General features: G+C 57.5%; 1 protein-coding gene across 4 annotated transcripts in view; it reads left to right on the top strand.

Annotated features, from left to right (window-relative positions):
* The window catches only part of LRRC8A (leucine rich repeat containing 8 VRAC subunit A), a 29,718-nt gene that overhangs the window by 13,756 nt on the left and 1,267 nt on the right, over window positions 1-14,695 (top strand). For 3 of the 4 annotated variants that reach the window (XM_046021738.1, XM_046021737.1, XM_046021739.1), the window contains one exon: window positions 7,646-9,810. The exons of the other annotated variant lie outside the window; for it this stretch is intronic. In XM_046021738.1, the coding sequence (XP_045877694.1) occupies window positions 7,654-9,810 (2,157 nt within the window). In that variant the 5' untranslated portion in view covers window positions 7,646-7,653. The remainder of the gene's footprint in view (window positions 1-7,645; window positions 9,811-14,695) is intronic. 4 annotated transcript variants of the gene reach the window in all.

Below are 14,695 nucleotides of genomic sequence, written 5' to 3'. Positions count from 1 at the left end.
CGCCTCAGTGAGCATTTTTGTCCATGGCTCCACGTGTGTGTAAAACGGTTCTCTGATTCTCTCAGATCTCTAACTAGGAGAGAAGTGGCTAGATTGTAGGATGTGTGCTTCCTAACCTCAGGGAGGAATTCAGCATTTTTGCCAGTCACAGGGTAGTGAAATAGCTTCTGATTGCATTCCCTGATTAGTAACTAGGTTAGAAATTAATTTCATATATTAATTTCCACTTGCATTTTTTCTTATGAGTTGTCTATTCATTTTTTTTCAAGATTTATTTACTTTAGAGAGAGAGAGCGCGCGCACACGTGTGTGTGCATGAACTCACGGCAGGTTGGGGGAGGGCAGGGGGAGGGAGGGAGGGAGAGAACCTCAAGCAGATTCCCTGCTGAGTGTGGAGCCCGACTCCAGGCTCGATCTCACGTCCCGGAGATCATGACCTGAGCCGAAATCAAGAGTCAGATGCTCAACTGACTGAGCTGCCCAGATGCCCTATTTCTGTATTTCACCGTTTCTTTCTATCGGATTGTCTCTTTCTTGGGTTTGTAGGAGTTCTGTATTTGTCCATGATAGTAATCCTTTGTAGTTATGCACGTTGCAAAGATCTCTAACAAGTCTGTGGGTTCTTTTTACTTATTACGTTCTTCGGTGTACATACATTTTAACTTAATGTGACCAAGATATCAGCCTTCTCCTGTAAGGATGACGGATGCCTCTTTGTGATGGGAAATCCTTTCCTGACCTAAGTTGATCTTTTAGCTCTTTCTTTAAACATTTTCAGGTTTTGGCTTAGGTCTTCAGTTCATTGGAGTTTGTTTTCTTATAACGAAGTGGATGAGGCTATGCCTTTTTCACGCGAGTAGCTGAGAGCCAGCTCCATTCATGGATGCCCGCTCTTTCCCCCTGACCCGCAAAGCCAACACTGTCATGTCAGTTTCCCGACATTTCGGGGTCTGTTTCTAGGCTTGCTCTTCTGTTCCTGTGGTCCATCCATCTATCCCTTCGTCAGCACCGCACTGGCTGAATGCCTGTAGCTTTGTAGTAAGTGTCCTCCCACCCTGTTCTTCCAAACTGTTGTAGATATTCTTGTTTTTTTAAAGATTTTATTTGAGAGAGAGAGAGAGAGAGAGAGAGCATGAGCAGAGGGAGGGACAGGGAGAGAGAGAGAGAGACAGAGAATCTCAAGCAGACTCAGTGCTGACTGCAGAGCCCGACATGGGGTTCCATCTCACGACTCGGAGATCATGACCCGAACCGAAATCAAAAGTCAGATACTCAACCGACTGAGCCACCCAGGCTCCCCTGTTTCCTACGTCGGCATTAACATACTCCAGACGGTTTTCCTCTCACCAAGTCATCAGGTGTCTTGCTCTAACATGTTTTCATTATTTCATAGTATTCTATCATCTGATCATTTAATAAGTATTTAACCAGTCAGCTCATAATGGGCATCTGGTGGTTTCCAGTTTTCCTAGGGCATGAATAACGCCACGATGAACATTCCCATAACTGATTCTTGTGCTAGAATCTTTCCCAGACAATCGCTGTCCTCCCTCCTACTGCCTCCTTCCCGGGCTCTGCCCAGTTCAGCAGATCTCTCCACCGTATTCTGGGCTCTACCTAAGGGACCCGGATGAATCTGGAGTGGCCACTGTCCTGCGAGACTCCCACCCTCCCAAGTCCCTCTGGGCGGCCTCTTGCCCACTGCCTCCTGAGCTTTTCCTGGGGGCAGCCAGAAGTCTCCCATCTCAGTGGTGATGTTGATCCCTGACTTCTAGGAGGGTTCAGAGTTCCGGCAGAAGTAGCCGGAGAGGGAGAAGGAGCCGGACCAGAACTCAGACGACAGCAAGGCAGATTGCCTTTTTGTCTTTTCTTAGCCGCCTGACTTTAACTTGTTCGTCTTTGTCCTCTATTCAGGATCCTCTCCAAATCCCCCTCCTCTTATGGCAGAGACCTGACCTGATCTGACCCAATTCCCCATTGCCCTCCCTGAACTGCCCTCTCAGGGCTTTGAAAGAACACCTGATCCCCATACTTGAGGGCCAACCTATCTCGCTTTTCCTTCCTTCCTTCCTTACTGCCTTCCTTTCTCTTTTTTCTCTTTCTTTCTTTCTCCCTCTCTCTGCCTTCCTTCCTTCCAAGATTTTATTTATTTGAGAGAGAAACAGAACTTTGAGAGAAAGAGAGAGATCACAAGCAAGGGAGGTGGGGAAAGGGAGAAGCAGACTCCCTGCTGAGCAAAGAGCCCAGTGTGGGGCTCAGTCCCAGGACCCTGAGATCATGACCTGAGCCGAAGGCAGATGATTAACCAGCTGAGCTGCCCAGGCGCCCTCTTTCTTCCTTTCTTTTTTTCTTTCTTGCTTTCAGCTGTTTCTTTGGAACTCTGCTATTGTTTCAATCACAAAAATAATGCACACTGATAAAAAAAAAAATTACAGTTTCCTTTCATTGTATTTCTTTTTTTTTTTTTTTAAGATTTTATTTATTTATTTGACAGAGTTCACAAGTAGGCAGAGAGGGAGGGGGAAGCAGGCTCCCTGCTGAGCAGAGAACCCGATGCGAGGTTCAATCCCAGGACCCTGGGATCACGACCCGAGCCGAAGGCAGAGCCTTTAACCCACTGAGCCACCCAGGTGCCCCATCCTTTCATTCTATTTCTTATTCCCACTCTGAGAGGGCATCCCCCCCCACAGTGCAGGGACTTTGGTCAAGGGTTTATGGGACTGTATTTATTTATTTTTCTGGATCTCGCTTGTTTTCTCAGTAGCCTTACAGACAGAGCTCCTTGGTCCATTGAAAAGGCCACATTGCGTTCTAGTGGCAGGAGGTACTCGCTGCCCTGCTTGGGTCAGGCCCCGCCTACCCGGTTCTCTGCCAGGTGTCTGCGAGGCCTGCGGGTGGCTTTCCTTCTTCCATTTCCTTCCTTTCTGCTCCTGTTCTGGGTACTTTTCAATTACCCCTGACTGTCTGTTGAAGTCAGGGTTGGTCTGGGGGGATCAGGCCCTCGTCTGATTCAGCCCCCTTCCTCAAATCGGGGGTTGCTAAGGCTCAGAGACATGAAGACACCTGCCCAGGGTCACTCCACTATCCAGGCCAGAGTCCCATCTGGCCCTGCTGTCCCTCTAGCACTAAGCTCACGCCATGTAGCTCGGGGCTTGCTCTCCTCCTGACCTGGGGGCCACACACAGGCAGTTTGGGAATCCTCATTTCTGTGACTCCTGATAGTCCTGAGAACTTGGCGGGGCATCTGTTCCCACCCCCCAGTTTATGGACGGGGGGACCAGTGTGCCACCTTCTAGGGAAGGAGTCCTGACTCCTGGACGCGTCATTCCCTCCATGCCAGCGCGAGGCAGGAGTGACCAGGACAAGGGGGTGTCTGCTGCCATCAGCGGCTCTAGAACCAAGACCTCGCTGGCAGACCTCAGGGTGGGATGCAGTTGGAAGGGAGGCATCCACGATGGGCCCAGGTCTGGGATCACATGCTTCTGGGCACCTTGACCCCCTTTTACAAAATGTGGTCACATCCACAGCAGTCTCTGCTCCCTTCAGGACAGGGAAACAGGCCCTGGGAGGGAAGCTGTTCCACACCCCTGCTAGGACACCATACCGTTTAGGGAGGGCTCAGTGCAGGGAGGGGATAAACACACTGGCTGCCTGAAATGGCCTGGAAAGGGTTCTTTCTGTAACTGGGAAGGAAAATCCCCACTTCTTGGATCTGCCCCATTTGCCTGTGGTACTCTCCCAGCCGGGCCAGCCCTGTTCCAAGTGAGCTGCCACGTGGGGTCTGCCCTACCACCATGGCCCCCTGGAGGCCCTGCATGTCCGGGCTCCCCTGTGCATCTGTCTTTGAAGGTGGCCTCTGTCACTTACAGGTGGTGTGAAGTTGGGCACGTGGCTTTTCTCTCTGAGCCTCAGTTTTTCCCTGTCTGTAAAATGGTTATAGAGAATATTTCAGCCTTAAAAAGGAAGGGAAGGGATGCCAGGGTGGCTCAGTTGGTTAAGCGGCTGCCTTTGGCTCAGATCATGATTCCAGGGTCCTGGGATGGAGCCCCACATCAGGCTCCTTGCTCAGCGGAGAGCCTGCTTCTCCCTCTCCCTCTGCCTGCCACTCTGCTTACATGTGTTCTCTATCTCTCTGTCAAATATATAAATAAAATATAAAAAAAAAAAAAAAAGAAAAGGGAATTCCGACATCCGTGCCAAAACATGGATGAATGTTGAGGGCATTCTATTACCCAAAATAAGCCAGATACCACGAGACAAATACTATTACGATTCCACCTCTCTGAAGTACCCAGGCTAGTCAACTTTATAGAGACAGAAAGTAGAGGGGCGCCTGGTGGCTTAGTGGGTTAAGCATCTGCCTCTTGATTTCGGCTCAGGTCCTGATCTCAGGGTTATGAGATCAAGTCGTGCATCTGGCTCCGCACCTGGCGTGGAGCCTGCTTAAGACTCTGTTTCTTCCCAGCTCCCTCTGTCCCCCATCGCATCTCTCTCTCTCTCTCAAAAAAAAAAAAAAAAACCAAAAAAAGACAAAAAACAAGTAGAATGGTGGCGGCCAGGGACTGGGGAAGAACCGTGGCGCTAGAGTTTAGCTGGGGACAGGGTTTCAGTTCAGCCAGGTGGAAGCCTTCGGCAGACCCGTGGTGGCGCAACGGCTGCACCGTGGAAGTGTATTCGACGACCCTAAATCATAGACCTAAAAAAAGGTGAAAGGGGTAAATTTTATCCTGTGTGTATATTACCGGAATAAAACAACCTTGAGGGAAAAAAAAAAAAAAAGGTGCCAGAGCCGCATGCACGTCCTGGACTGGGCCTGAGTCTTCGGTCTGGGAATGGCTGCTGCCCCACCCCCACTCACACCCCTCCCACTGGGTATTTAGTGCCTTTGAGTCACTGGCTCCTGGGACCGGTCCCTGCAGGGAGATCCCTGCCTAGGGGATCTGTTTCCTTCCCCAGGGCCCTCTGGGCTGGGTGGAGCTGGTAGGGCCAGGAACCCCTGCCTCGGCTTCCTCTCCTCCCTGCCCGGTGCGCAGCCCTGCCCACATCCCCCGAAACTTACTGCTGCTCTGCCTCCCCGCCACACCCAGGCCCTGCCCTGCCCCGTCTCCCTTGCCGCCCTCTCTTGAGACCCGCTGATTTCGCTGAGCACCCACTGTGTTCCCGAGACTCCTGCCCCAGAGGAGCGTGACGGCGTGCAGGACGGCACACCTGCCCCACTCTGCGCTAAGCACGACCGAGTCTGACATTCTGGGGGCGCTGCTCAGCGATGCTTAGGTGTCTGTGCAGAACCTGAGGGCAGGAGCCAACCAGGGCCTCCCCGAGGCCCTGTAGCGAGGTCAAGGCCGGCAGATCCCAGCTCAGCCTTGTTGGCCCCGACTTGCCCCACGCCCTCAGCAAGAGCTACTGGAGAGCAGGCTGCCCAGCCCCCTAGCTGTTTCTTCTTGGGGGCCTGGTCGTGGAGCAGGAGCCCCTTCCCTGGCATCCCTGGGGACTAAGGCCTGGGGTTTGGCCCCTGTAGCTTCTTTCCAGCGTTCTCCCAAAACCCTGTGGCAGGGGAGTGGGGGAGCGGAGTGCCGTGACTTGTCCCGAGTTCCACAACGAGTTGGTGGCCGAGGAGAGGTGGAAGCCCGGCAGAGCGAGAGGGTGACCCCACCCTCTGGACAGGCCACCCCCACCCCCAATGAGGCTGGTCCTGCGCTGGACCCCCAGCTCTGCTTTCCAAGCCAGGGCCCCTGGCTCGGCCCCTCTGAGCCTCCGTGAAGCCTTTCTCCGCGGGGAGCTGGCATCTGTCTCTGGGGCTGTAGCCACGACTGCCCCTTGCCCTGTCACAGGCTTGCAGGCTCAGTTTGGACACTCCCCTGCCTCTCCCGCTGCTGCCCACACGCTCACCAAGAGGCCCCTGAGGCGTAGACACACCTTGGTCACTTTTATTGTCCCGGGAGGACTGAGCCAAGGGCTGGTGGCAGGTTCAGGATGTGCTTGAGACCAGGTGTTTGGGGCTGGAAGAGGGGAAGAGCCAGGCATGCCAGAAGGGAACGGACGGGGCGGTTTCCTCCCTCTCTCAGCCTCCCGTTCCCTCACCCGAAACGGAGCAGTGAACAGCGTCCACCTTGGAAGTCAAGAGGTGACGTATGCAAGGAAAGCCCCGGGACAGCAGGGGCCCAGGGGCAGCTCCTCACTGGGAGGCTGGGTGTTCTGGCGGGAAGGCCGGCACGCCCACTCTCCCTAATGGCAAGGCGGCAGCCACATCCTGCCTGGTCGGAACCTGCACCGCCCCCAGCGTCTGGCGTCCTGCGTCCTGCCGGGGTAGTCTCTTTCTGGACACTCCAGGGGCAGGCTGTTACATGCCCTCAGGCCCTCTGCCTTGGCCCCTCCTCCTTTCCTGTCCCCAGCCTTTGGGTGCCTGCTTGGATGTGGACTTGGGGAACTGGGAAGGGAGGGGCAAGTGTCCCAAGTGTCTTTCAGCTGAAGGCCAGCTGTATGACTCAGCGGGTCCGCCCCTGGAGTGCCCCCTTCCCAGGAGTGTGGGTGGGACGAGGAACCAGCCGGTCATTAGCGGCCCGGGCCTTCCTGTGGGGTGGCCATTCACCCTGGCCTGGGAGTCCTGGCCTCCCTGAGAAGGCTGACCTCTGGGCTGGAGCCCATGGCCCAGGGCGGGTGGTGGTGTCTGCTGGCCCCGTGGTGACCTGAGTTCTGGGAACCCCAGGGGACAGGGAAGCTGGACTCCGGGGCGTGATCTCTTGGTGCTCTTGGCGTAGGCAGGTGGACAGGGGGCCTGCGCAGCAATGAAGACCCAGGTGGGGAGGTGGAGGGACAGCCCTGGGTTTGGTCTTGACTCTGCCATGAGCAGGACAGTGATGCTGGGCAGGTGACTTTACTTCCCTGAGCTTAGTTCCTTATATACATGTAGATGCACACGGCCAGAGGTAATAATCTACATGTGACGTCATCTAGCGTGGGGCGGAGACCAGTCTTGTTTTCTTGTCCTTTCTCTGCTAGGCCCCACTCCCTACCATGCATGCGCATGCGTGTGTGTGCCTGTGCGTGTGTATGTGTCTGTGTGTGTCTGTGTGTGTCTGGGTCTCTCCCCTCGGATCCTGTATGGACATAATTACATGAACCCTTGCGGAATTTTTTAAACTTCCCCATTTGTTTTACAAAAGTGAGTTCACATCGAGCGCCCTCTTGTACATTTAGATTTCCAACACTTAGAGGGAACCTCTTCCGGTCACTGGGGCAGCGTCACGGCACCGGGTTCCAAGCGAACTGAGAGATTTCAACCAGCCCCTCTGGTCAGTCTGATCATTAATAGGATGGAGTCTGGACAGGAATTCCTGATGGCTCCCGCTGGAACCCCAGGGAGGCCACGTTAGCAATCTGTCGGCGCGGCTCCTGACGTCAGTCCTCAATCTTCATGTCTGTTAAATGGGGAGGCGGCCTGCCTTCTCTGGTGGTAGTTTCCCAGCTACCTGGTGACCAGTTGGCATCTGGAGAGAGGCCGATCGGTGGGCCCCCTTGTGAGTGGCAAGGCTGTGACGTCTCCCAGCTGGACACCAGGTGGAATTTTGGACAGTGGGTGCTTCGTCTCCAGGGTCCCGGACAGCCAGGCCGCCCTGGTTAACCCCCTCCTGTGGGTCCTTTTCAGATTGAACCATGATTCCAGTGACAGAGCTCCGCTATTTTGCGGACACGCAGCCAGCATACCGGATCCTGAAGCCGTGGTGGGATGTGTTCACCGACTACATCTCCATCGTCATGCTGATGATTGCGGTCTTCGGGGGCACGCTCCAGGTCACCCAGGACAAGATGATCTGCCTGCCTTGTAAGTGGGTCACCAAGGACTCCTGCAATGACTCATTCCGGGGCTGGGCAGCCCCGGGCCCAGAGCCCAGCTACCCCAACGCCACCGTGCTGCCAACCCCCGGCACGGGCCCCACGGGCATCAGGTACGACCTGGACCGGCACCAGTACAACTACGTGGACGCCGTCTGCTACGAGAACCGCCTGCACTGGTTCGCCAAGTACTTCCCCTACCTGGTGCTTCTGCACACGCTCATCTTCCTGGCCTGCAGCAACTTCTGGTTCAAGTTCCCGCGCACCAGCTCAAAGCTGGAGCACTTCGTGTCCATCCTGCTCAAGTGCTTCGACTCGCCCTGGACCACGCGGGCCCTGTCCGAGACGGTGGTGGAAGAGAGCGACCCAAAGCCGGCCTTCAGCAAGATGAATGGCTCCATGGACAAGAAGTCGTCAACGGTCAGCGAGGACGTGGAGGCCACCGTGCCCATGCTGCAGCGGACCAAGTCCCGGATCGAGCAGGGCATCGTGGACCGCTCGGAGACGGGCGTGCTGGACAAGAAGGAGGGGGAGCAGGCCAAGGCGCTCTTCGAGAAGGTGAAGAAGTTCCGTACCCATGTGGAAGAGGGGGACATTGTGTACCGCCTCTACATGCGGCAGACCATCATCAAGGTGATCAAGTTCGTCCTCATCATCTGCTACACCGTCTACTACGTGCACAACATCAAGTTCGACGTGGACTGCACCGTGGACCTCGAGAGCCTGACGGGCTACCGCACCTACCGCTGCGCCCACCCCCTGGCCACGCTCTTCAAGATCCTGGCGTCCTTCTACATCAGCCTGGTCATCTTCTACGGCCTCGTCTGCATGTACACGCTCGGGTGGATGCTGCGGCGCTCCCTCAAGAAGTACTCGTTCGAGTCCATCCGCGAGGAGAGCAGCTACAGCGACATCCCCGACGTCAAGAACGACTTCGCCTTCATGCTGCACCTCATCGACCAGTACGACCCGCTCTACTCGAAGCGCTTCGCCGTCTTCCTGTCGGAGGTGAGCGAGAACAAGCTGCGCCAGCTGAACCTCAACAACGAGTGGACGTTGGAGAAGCTGCGCCAGCGGCTCACCAAGAACGCGCAGGACAAACTAGAGCTGCACCTGTTCATGCTGAGCGGCATCCCCGACACCGTGTTCGACCTGGTGGAGCTGGAGGTGCTGAAGCTGGAGCTGATCCCGGACGTGACCATCCCGCCCAGCATCGCGCAGCTCACGGGGCTCCAGGAGCTCTGGCTGTACCACACCGCGGCCAAGATCGAGGCGCCCGCCCTGGCCTTCCTGCGTGAGAACCTGCGGGCCCTGCACATCAAGTTCACGGACATCAAGGAGATCCCGCTGTGGATCTACAGCCTGAAGACCCTGGAGGAGCTGCACCTGACGGGCAACCTGAGCGCTGAGAACAACCGCTACATCGTCATCGACGGGCTGCGCGAGCTCAAGCGCCTGAAGGTGCTGCGGCTCAAGAGCAACCTGAGCAAACTGCCGCAGGTGGTCACCGACGTGGGCGCGCACCTGCAGAAGCTGTCCGTCAGCAACGAGGGCACCAAGCTCATCGTGCTCAACAGCCTCAAGAAGATGGTCAACCTGACCGAGCTCGAGCTGATCCGCTGCGACCTGGAGCGGATCCCGCACTCCATCTTCAGCCTCCACAACCTGCAGGAGATCGACCTCAAGGACAACAACCTCAAGACCATCGAGGAGATCATCAGCTTCCAGCACCTGCACCGCCTCACCTGCCTTAAGCTCTGGTACAACCACATCGCCTACATCCCCATCCAGATCGGCAACCTCACCAACCTCGAGCGCCTCTACCTGAACCGCAACAAGATCGAGAAGATCCCCACCCAGCTCTTCTACTGCCGCAAGCTGCGCTACCTGGACCTCAGCCACAACAACCTGACCTTCCTCCCCGCCGACATCGGCCTCCTGCAGAACCTCCAGAACCTGGCCGTCACGGCCAACCGGGTGAGCATGGGCGCCCCGGCTGCGGCGCCCCGGCTTCAGCGCCCCGGGCAGGGGGCATGGGAGGAGGGGTTGGTTGGGAGGCTCGGCATCTCCGGGTGGTCGGAGATGCTCCTGGCTGGGGGTGGGGGGGTGGGGTTGTCCTCACCTGTGGGTCCCAGAACCACCCAGGAGGGGCTGGTTGACAGATTCCGGGGCCATCCCCTACTCCTCCTCTGGATCTCCTGACTCGGGATCGCTGGGCTGTGAGGGGGCTGTCTCTGCCACGGGATGTTGCAGAATCCTCTTGCCGGGAGGGATGGTGGTCTGTCCCCGCGGAGGTGACCTGGGGCAGATTTCTCATAGGCAGGGACGTGCAGGGACAAGAGGTCCAAGGGTTGGGTTGTGGGAGGTGAGGCTTAGCCTGGAGCCTGTTCTAGACCACATCGGGAGCTGAGGGGCCGGCCTGGGCCCACGGGGCACAGAAACCGTGGGTGGCTGGTGCTCACGGAGGCCGAGCTGGGTGGTCTCTGCACACACCCACAACACACACCCTTCTCCCTGTGCTTGTCACCACCCGCCTTTCTGGAGAGGAAATTGTGCAAACCATTTCAGGCCAGCCGTATGGGAGGCCACGCCCTGGAGACGCCCAGGAAACCGTGTGTACCAGCCCTGTGTACCGGCCCCTTGCCTGGCCAGGGAAGCCCCCACACCCACGGGTCCCTTCTCAGAGGCAGGCGGGTGGGGTTGAGAGCTGGGTGCTCCTGTGGCTTTGTGGTCTGGCCCCTGTGGGGCTAATAAAGCCGCAGCTGTGGAAGGACCACCCCCTGCCCACCCGTCCTGGGGACCTGTGGGAAGGGTGACCTGTTCCCGTTTCCTACTTTAGGGTGGGGACACGTGGAGGCAAGTGGTGGTAGGATTCCAAAGCCCGGGGTGGGGACTGTGGAGACCTGGTTCCAATACCGCCTCTGCGCCTCCTTCCCCCGCAGCCAGGGGCACCAAGCAGCCAACGCCGTGTGGGCACCGTGCTCCGGGCAGCAACTCTCTCCAGCAGCCTCAGGCACAGGGGCATGTGGGACCTGAAATGCTCCCCCCGCCCCCGCCCCAGGAAAGGACGCAGTTCCTCCAGTATCACTCAGACTGGAGGGTCTGGGCCTCCCTCCCCTCTTCCCTGAGCCTCGCTTACTGCAAACCACCCTGACTTTTCCAAGTGTCAGAGAAAGAGCCGCAAACTCTGTCTTCCTCCCCCAGATTATGACTTTGTGAGTGTCCAAGGACCGAGGTCCGATCCCAGATTGCTTCAAGTGGGAGCATCTGCCCCCGCCTGGGATAGGCCGTGAATCAGAAAAATTGGACTCCTCGGGGGAAGCCACATGTGAGGAGCACCAGACAGATCCCAGCTCCTTCTTTAAGGGCTTCCCCCACATCATAGTGTGGGGGCCAGATTGCCCCTGGAGATGGGCCCGACTAAGGCACCTCAGGACCCTTTGTAACCTGCCTCCTGTGTCCTGGCGGCTCACTGGCCCTGCACTGGCTCTGTGGGGCTCCCCGGGGCTTGCTGGGCCCCCCTTCCAGGTGGAGGACCCATCAGGCATCCAGCCTGGCTCGCAGTTCCATCCCCTACCCCTGGCTCCTCACCCTTAGCAGGACCCCGAGGTCACATCAGGCCTTTCGGCTGAGGTCACCCTCAGGAAAGGAGCTGGAGAGAGGCACGCTGTCCCAAGGAAGGAGACCCCCTGCTCACCGTGTTGAGCACACTGCTTAATCACATCCTGTCCCCGCTCCTGGAATGCCAGAGGCCTTAGTAGAGGAAAAGTTCACTTGGGCTGGTGCTTGTCAGGCCCATCCTTTTAAACCGGAGCCCCTCTGCTCCTCCCTTGTGAGCCACCCGGGGCTGCAGGTAGACCGGGAGGGGTGACGGGACCCAGCTCAGGCCCTCAGCTGCTCTTTCCCCAGGTTTAAGCTCACGTGAATAGACGTGAAAGGTGCTCGTTTGTCTACAGATTCATTTATTCATTCTTGCATTGATTTGGCAGATGTTTTTCGAGCACTCGTAGGGTAGAGGAAAGTGCTGGGGTCCCAGGGACAGATAAAGGCCCCCGGCTGCCCATCTGGAGGCTCCTGGTCACACACAGGGGTGGTGTCAGCCCAGATTTAGGGCAGGCAGACGTCCTGGAGGAAGGGACATCTCCCATGGCCCCGAGGACGAGGGGAAGTTAGCCCGATGAAGGGGAAACGGAGAGTCCAGTAGGTCCCGACAGTGCGGGGCGGGGGGGATGGGTGAGATATAGCGGCCCCTGGAATTTGGACTTTCCCCTGAGGTCAGGGCCGGAAGGAGTCCTGTTCTTCCCGGGTGTTTCCATGCGATCTTTGTTGCCCTCGTCTGGTGACGTGGATCTTGGCTCTTTCATTCAGTGCCTGACACAGAGCAAATATTCACCAAATTCTCCAAGTAGATGAAGAAACGAGCTGACTGACAATTGCGAGAGATTGTTCTTGCTGCACCGTGAGGGGTTGGGTTTGAGGGGCACGAGGGAGAAGTCAAGACCTGGCAGAAAACCTTGGTGGGCAGGGTGGGGGGTGAGGCCTTGACTGACGGAGGCTGCCCTGGGTGGAGAGACTTTGGTGGGAGAATCCGCAGGATAGGGCTGGGTTGGATGGGGGAAACGGGGAGAGGTCTGCGGGACTTGGGGTTTCTCACTTCGCTGCCTGGGAAGATGGGTCGTTGGAACAGGATGCAGGAGGGGTCACTGGTTTTCAGAGAGGAGAGTGTATGTCCCATGTTGGGTGTCTGGGGCTCCTGGGACACCCAAGGGACCATGTTGGGTCAGTCTGCAGCTCAGGGAGTCCTCTCTGTCCCTGCCCGGGCTCCCAGAGGAAGAGGCGTCCTTGTCGAGATCACTGCGGGGAGAGGACGGAGGGAGAGAGGAGTCTGGCTCAAGCGTGTGGGCTTACAGCACGTGGGATGGTCGGCTGAAGGAACGGATTCGGGTCCAGTGGTTAGGAGGGACTGTTGGTGACTCTGGCCATGTGGTTTCAGGGGTGGACAGGGGCGGAAGCTGGATCACAGCTGAAGAGAGACAGCGTTTTCTTCCACGTGGTTTGTCGGGATGGGGGGGAGGGCGATGGAACAGCCCAAGAGGCTTCTGGGAGCATGTTTCTCTTTTTTCAAAGACTAGGTGAATCTGGGCCTACTTCAGTGCTGAGGGGGGAGCCATCGAGGTCCCTGGGAGGGAGGAGAGAATAAGACCCCAAGCCTTCCGCAGCCGAGTGACACCTTTGGGAAAGGACAGGTCCAAAGGATGGGGTGACTGTGCGAGGCACCGAGCCGCCGGGGCACCTTCTCTTTTCTCTGGGGGACCTGGAGGCAGCTCACTGGCTGGGGCAGGGGGTGCTGGGGAAGGGGCGTTTTAGGGACGGAGCTCTGCACATGAACCCCAGCTGTGGCACCCCCTGGGCCAGGCCTTTCATGCTGCCCTGACCCCTGTCTGAGCCACCAGACAGAGGTCAGGGGTCCCTGTGTGTGTCGTGGGGGGAGTGGGCTCTCTGGGAGACTCAGGCCCCTCTGTCCTGCGGGAGCCCACTTCCCGTCATGCCCTCTCACCTTCGTGTCCCTGACCTTCAGCCCTACTCACCTGGAGGCCACCTTGGCTCCATCCTTGACCGCTGGGCACGACGATGGCTATTTTTGGAGACCCACGTCAGGGGTCTCTTTTCAGACAACAAGTCACCCAAGATCCAAGTCTACCCAAAGGCCCTCAGCCACAGAGCACTGAAGGCGAGAGGCATTGCCCGTCCTACCTCTCGTTCTACAGGGGCGAAACCGAAGCCCAGGGAGGGAAAGGGCCTTGCCAATGAGCGCCATATTTGGCAGAATGGGAGCCTGGCACGGGCTCTGACTCAGAGGAAGCAGACTTGCTTCCACCTTCTCCTGACCTTTGTGGCCATGCAGTCTTGGACACCCCGCCTCTGCAGGCCTCAGCAGGACGATGGGGACCGTGACAGAGCCACCTCCCAGGGCTTATGAAACAGTCCCTCCGTCATCCTCACGTGGGATCGAGTGGGGGCCCTCCTGCCCAGCCCTTCTGAAGGAGACCGTTCTGGCAAATAGGGTCGGCGAGAACCCGGGTTTGTAGCCGACTCCTCGCAGAAGGGCAGGGGAGAAGGCGGCATTTATGGACCTTTTCCTGTGTGCCAGAGACTAAGCAGGGACCCACTTGGGCTCCACTGTTTGCTCCTCGCTCTGCCGGCGGTGTGGACAGATAGCCGAGCCCAAGCTGTTGAACCTGGTTCCGGCTTGGCTCCCCCCTGTTCCAGCTGTGAACCTCTGGGCAGGTTAGCTTCTTTAGGGCCTCCTCGGTGAAATGGTACCCGACCTGGCAAGCAGAGGAAGTGCTGATGTGGTATTTATAGGGGGTTCTGACGGGCAGATGAGCTAATAGTATCAGTGCTCAGGGCGAGCCCACTGGGGAGGAAGCTGCGTGGGGGGGTTGCCCACCATTCAGGTTTTGCAAACTTAGGAGGGGGTGACCCATACCGGGCCCCCTGCTCTCATGATCAGGGTGTGACTTAACACATGAGGGGACTGAGGCCCAGGACAGGGAGGTGTGACAGGGCTGGGGTCCCCACCCCTATCAGAGAGCTCCCCGCGCTTCTCAGCACCTGGGGTGTGTGATTTTCTCAGCGTGCCGCTCTCTTTCATAAATCGTTCTTAAACCAGGCAGGCCCCACAGCCTGGCTCCTGAGGAGCCCTGGGCAGTGGAGGAGGGGGCGGGATTGACAGTAGCTGGCCAGTGTGACCTGCTTCTTAGGGTGCCAAGCGCTGGGAGACAGCAGGGAACCAGGGAGCCCCAGCCCTGCCCTCTCAGAGCCTGGTCCAGGAGTGACAGGTGATTAAGCGACTTTGCTG

Source organism: Meles meles, chromosome 11 (genome assembly GCF_922984935.1).
Source record: "Meles meles chromosome 11, mMelMel3.1 paternal haplotype, whole genome shotgun sequence".
In the NCBI taxonomy this organism is placed as follows: domain Eukaryota; kingdom Metazoa; phylum Chordata; class Mammalia; order Carnivora; family Mustelidae; genus Meles; species Meles meles.
Note: the sequence above shows the minus strand (reverse complement) of the source record. Positions and strands in the feature narration are given on the sequence as shown.